This window comes from Hippopotamus amphibius, chromosome 3 (assembly GCF_030028045.1).
Source record: "Hippopotamus amphibius kiboko isolate mHipAmp2 chromosome 3, mHipAmp2.hap2, whole genome shotgun sequence".
In the NCBI taxonomy this organism is placed as follows: Eukaryota; Metazoa; Chordata; class Mammalia; order Artiodactyla; family Hippopotamidae; genus Hippopotamus; species Hippopotamus amphibius.
The window spans coordinates 51,790,642-51,796,641 of record NC_080188.1 but is presented as its reverse complement, the minus strand read 5'-3'; the positions used below and the strand labels follow the sequence as shown (position 1 = coordinate 51,796,641).

The following is a 6,000-nucleotide window of genomic DNA, read 5'->3' as shown; positions in this document are numbered from 1 at the left end:
AGAAATCAAAGACAATACAAACAGATGGAGAGACATACCATGTTCTTGGATTGAAAGAATCAACATTGTGAAAATGACTATACTACCCAAAGCAATCTACAGATTCAACACAATCCCTATCAAATTACCAATGGAATTCTTCATGGAACTAGAACAAGAAATTTTACGATTTGTAAGGAAACGCAAAGACCCCTAATAGCCAAAGCAATCTTGAGAAGGAAAGACAGAGTTGGTGGAATCAGGCTTCCTGACTTCAAACTATACTATAAGGCTACAGTGATCAAGACAGTATGGTATTGGCACACAAACAGAAATATAGATCAATGAAATGAAATAAAGAGCCCAGAGATAAACCCATGCACATGTGGGCACCTTATCTTTGACAAAGGAGGCACAAATATGCAATGGAAAAAAGACAGCCTCTTCAATAAGTGGTGCTGGGAAAATTGGACAGCAACATATAAAAGAATGAAATTAGAACACTCCCTAATACCATACACAAAAATAAACTCAAAATGGATTAAAGACCTAAATGTAAGGCCAGACACTATAAAACTCTTAGAGGAAAACACAGGCAGAACACTCTGTGACATAAATCAAAGTAAGATCCTTTTTGACCCACCTCTTAGAATAATGGAAATAATATCGAGAATAAACAAATGGGAGGGTGGGAAGGAGTCGCGGGAAGGAGGGGATATGGGGATATATGCATAAATACAGCTGATTCACTTTGTTGTACAGCAAAAACTGGAAAAAAAAAGAGTATATGTATGTATGTATGTGTAATTATATCTTTTTGCATGTTGGGATATTTTCTGATCTTTCTCTAAAAACCATGTAAGGCAACAAGCAATAAATTGGAAAAAATGAAAAAAAATACATACAATAAAATGTTTAAAGGAATGTAGTTAACTAAACTATAGAAGAACTCATAAAAATGATTGCTAAAATTTCATCAACTGTGTAAATAGAATAACATAATTTGTATACATACTTAAAATATAAGTAAATAGAATTTTGAATTTATAAATGTAATGTATCAAATATTTATCTCAAAAACAATTTCAAACTTACAGGAAAGTTACAAGTACAGCACAAACTTTTCCCCACTGAAATATTTATTAATAATTTGCTGACATGATGTCCTTTGACTCCCAATTGCTTTAGTGTGAATTCCTACCATGAGGGACATCTTCTAATATAACCACAAGATAATCATCATCTGAACCTATTTTGGAACTGGATCAGACTAGTGGAGCTAACTACCTGTCCATGTTCTTCCCTCTTCTGAAATCCTCATTTCTCTAAAATCTTCTGGTTTCCTTTAGATTTCATTTTCTCAGCTTTATTGTCGTGGGGTTCATACTGCCCAGGCATATAAACATATCAAACACTTTGATCATTTTATCTCATGGAATATTGCAGAATATATTTACTCATATAGTGCTGCTGAAAGCCTTGTATTTATGTTTCCTTATGCCTGTCTTCCAGTGATTTTAGGAGAGAGCACTGCCATGTGGTATAAGGCTTGGCCCACTGTATTTGACAATAGTGGGACCTAGAACATTTGTGGAACATTTAGAAATATGTGGAAAATCGGAGGTACAAAATAAGTCACTTATTATATCTTTGAAGTAGCAACAAGATTTTCTCCCATGAACTATTGCAATCAGCTTCAGTGTTAAGGGGAAAAAATTTAGAGAAATTTCACATCAGATTAAGAAGCTATTTGTACCACAAAAAAAGACAGTCAAGATCATGGTTTTATTTCTAATTTCTTTAACAGCTTTTATTATTCTGATTTGCCTTACAGCTGCAGGACTCATTTATTATTCTACTTTGCTTCTGGTTATAGGAGTCATTTAAATTTAGCAAACCATTAGGGAACTGTCTAACACGTTAGTAGTTAAGTCTTTCTTCTGGAAACGTGGTCAAAAATGGCCGCTTGTATGTAGAGCTCTGTCTGGATAGGGGTTCTAGTAGAGTTGTCACCTGGTTGAGCCTAAAATACATAAATCATATTGTTAATCAGTCCAGTCCATGCAAATAATTAGCATTAAATGAATTTTCTTCTTGCTTGTAGCAAAGAGAACTAAGAAGGCTGTGGCCATGGAGACATGTTCATGTTTCCCCCAGATTCTTTTTCTCAAGGGTGGTAATAATTCCAATCAGGAGCTTTGGGGCCCTGGGTTGTGACATTACTGGAAATATCTAGGATCAAAGCAGTGTCCTCCCAGTTCATGCTTGTCTAGACTCTGCTGAACCCCATGGGTCACTAACTCTGCAAAGTTCCCAGGGAAGGGCTTTGTAAACATATGAGATTGCAGGGTAATAAGTCCAAAAGAACCCTATCTTGATTTCAATACAATGTCTTGATTTCAATACAATGTCAATAAAAGTGTCTCAAGTTTGGAATTGGTTCAGGCTAGTGGAACTACCTGTCCATGGTGGGTTTCATAAAAAGCTTATCAGTTTAAAAACTATTTGATCCACTTTTCTTCATATTATAATCTGTGAAAAAAGATTTAGTACTTTTACTTGTATTCAGGATAGTCTGTCATACTCACAGGCTCTTAGGGAGTGCCTGTGGGAGCAAGTATTCACTAATGTGGTACTGGTAAGAGAGAAGACAGATACTAAAAGAGTCAGACAATGTCTACAATTGGAAAATATTAGTCATTAGGCCTTTTCTATATTTAATGTACAAAAGAATGATGTTACTTGCTCTCTCTCCTCTTGTAGGAAGAGATGATAAGAAATTTAGATCTGGGACTAGAGAGAAGCTTTGATATTGCCTTTTCCCCATAATATTCAATTTCTTATGCTAGTGAGAAGGAATATATTGGACCCATCTTTGGTTAAATAGAATTAATAAAATAGTAAAGATTTTGAAATGGGTAAAACAAGAGTGAGTGTCTTGAGCGGCCTACCAATCCAAGTTTTTTTCTGTTTCTGTGCTATTTTACAAATTTTAAGTTGGAGAAAACTGATAATAATGCAAAATATTCTTGTCTACAAGGATGCAAATTAATTGTATCCAGTGGCATGCAATTGATTATTGCCCTGTATTGGGACCTACTTTGCAGGTCTATTTGAAAATTAATTTTAATTTTTCTTTTTCCCCATATACGTTTTGCTCTTTGAATTCTCCTTTGAACTGCTTGTAATATCTTACTGGTTCACTCCATAATTAGTGAATTAAATAAAATATTTGACACATTCATTTTATATCAGTATGAGAGTCAAGTTACATGCTTTTTAGAAAAACTATCCTGTAAACATTTTGGAGGTTCCACTTTGATGCCCAGTGGATTCACTTGACAGTTGAGTAGCCTGTGTTGCTGGAGTGTTGTCCCTCCCGGACAACTTAAATTTTTTCTTTTGTTGGTTTCCATTGGTAAATCCCTAGTAGCAACAAAACTTTAACTTTGTTGATCCTCTGTTTCTTTACATATTTTCCTTTTTACTATTTTTGCATTTTGTTTTTGTGTGGGAACTTTTACAGTGAATAAACTCCCCACTGCTGACAACAGTGATTCAAAATTTGATTTTATGGCTTAATGTTTGTGACCTCTGTAAACAGATTAATAGATTACCGAGATTTATTTTCTTTCTTGAGAGACAACAGAAAATCTGATTTGTTAGAAATTTTTTTTTATTTGTCTACATGTCTACTTTGAAGAAATTAAGAATCTCATGCCCATCAGGAAAGAGGATAACTTTCTGATATATGGACTGATAGCTTTTTTGTGCTTACTTTTGAACTGTGGCTAATGTTTAGATTTGGAACTATAAGCTCCCTACGTGTCTGTGGTTACGTATGCTTAGAATTCAGAAAGGCCTTTACATCTTTATGTGTGAGTATATAATATTTTCCTATCTCTGGAGGGAATTAATAAATTACATTTAAAAGTTTCCTAAATTAAAGAAACGCTGTTCTGATTGGCCTATAGAGTTCTTATACAAATAAGTTCTTACGTAAGTCAAATATTTATAAAATTCCAGGAAAATGTGGAAATTAAAGTTTTGATACTTTAAGTGTGCTATACTTAAAAAATTGTTCTCACAGAAATGTTTTAATTTAAGGTCATATGATTGAGATAAATATTTGGTAAATCAGGCTCGTGTAATAATTTTGGTTTAATACAAATAGCTTGTCCTCTGATTTATCAGTGTTAGGTATGACATAAGCATACATTTTATTCTACTGTACTTGGGTTTACTTTTCTTAAACTTTATTGAGATATACTGATCAAATAAGCTAACATTACTCAGACACAATCTTGAAGATAATGAGAAATGTAAATCTGTATTCAACAAAATTAAATCAATATTCTGACAACTTTATTTCAACAGTAATTTTGTTTTGTACCATGTCAGCTTGAATATAATTCCCTAGTCTTTGAATAACATAAAAACTGAGATGGCTATTAGGTTGAATTACATAATGAGTAATCATACAATATCCAGATAGTTTCCTAAGTATGATAGAATACTGAAAATTTTACCCCTAATTATTAAGCGTAATTTTAAGTTTACATACTTTTGCTGATATCCAGTGGAAAGTTCCTATCTTGGGTCATGTTAATGAACATGTTCATTTTGCCTCTTTAAAAAGATATGCACGTGGCTGTACAAAGATGCGATATAAACTTTGTTAAAATGCTTTTGGAAGAGAGACAGTTCTGAGTTATCTACCTCTCTATGAAATAGAAGCTACTTTGGTTAAAAATCTACCTCCCTATGAAATAGAAGTTACTTTGGTTAAAAGTCACAATTAATATGAATGGTTGAGACTACATCATAAGCAATAGGGACAGATTAATACCACTGTCTCTTTGCTTTTGTGTTTCAAAGAGAGAATAATTTTATCTATAGTGGAGGTTTTACAACATTATATAGTAGTAATTATATATATGTTGTTTTCTGCATTATTCTTATTATGAACTCTGATCAGACTGATGAAAATTATTAGTAATAAATCACCCCCTGATGTCTCTCTTATAGTTACAGGTAAGAATCTGTGTCTTCAACTAAGAAGAAAAGTCTCAGAATACCGTGGAAAAGAACTATACCAGGTACTTTAATTACTGACACTTCAAAGCTGAGCTGACATAGATTAGACAGCTTTCAAACTGCACTGCTGATGGACTGAGTCAGGATTTCCAGGTCCTGTTTTGGCCAAACGGGAGGACTGCCTAGGACAGCTAATCAGAGATCCAGTGGAGCAGGACTCAGTTATAACAGGACTGAATGAACTCATAAGAGAAATTATACTGTGGCTATTTGTCTGGAATACTGTTGATATTCTTCTAATGTGTTATTTTCAGATATATAAGAACCACCCTATATCTTTCTTGTTAAGCAATATGTAACCCATTGCAATTTAGTAAAGTCTGCTTTTGTAAACTGAAGTGAAACATTTTTAAATGATAAATGATTCCCACTTACTCCTCTAGGACTCAGAAATTTATATTGTCTCCTTACTTTTCATGGCCATTTAGTTATTTGAATAGGTTTAATAAGGCTCTGTCATCTATATTTGTACATAATATAATTGTACAGATTGTAAAACCAGAGCCTTGCCTCGAATGTCATACCTGAAAACAATGCTCATTTAATCAGGTAACAACAGCTACTCTTCAGGGATTAAGTTTGACTTTCCTTATGGAAGCAATGCCTACAAAACCCTGGCCCATTTCTTGGCTTATAAAGTCCAAGAACATTATATATTCTATGTAACTAACTTTAAAATATGTGGGAGACCTAGTGAAGAGAGGAATTTAGCCAAATTTATAGGTATTTCAGGTGAAATATGGTGAAGAGCGTTCCTTGGGCTTGGTTTCCTAGCCTCAGGTCAACAAATAATAGAGATTTTTAAAAATCCAATTTGAGATTTCTTAAGAAAATTTTTCGAGCACAATTTAATTTAGTATTTGTTCAAAATTGTATGGATTTAGAGTTTACGTGGGCAACTTAAGGTGTCCAATATGGTAAAAT

At 33.5% G+C, this 6,000-nt stretch overlaps 1 protein-coding gene across 2 annotated transcripts in view; it reads right to left on the bottom strand.

The window, feature by feature from the left end:
• Positions 1-1,769: 1,769 nt before the first annotated feature.
• The window catches only part of CFAP299 (cilia and flagella associated protein 299), a 550,226-nt gene continuing 545,995 nt past the window's right edge, over positions 1,770-6,000 (bottom strand). For both annotated transcript variants that reach the window (XM_057727886.1, XM_057727885.1), the window contains exon 6: positions 1,770-2,002. In XM_057727886.1, coding sequence (XP_057583869.1) covers positions 1,907-2,002 — 96 coding nt within the window. In that variant the 3' untranslated portion in view covers positions 1,770-1,906. The remainder of the gene's footprint in view (positions 2,003-6,000) is intronic.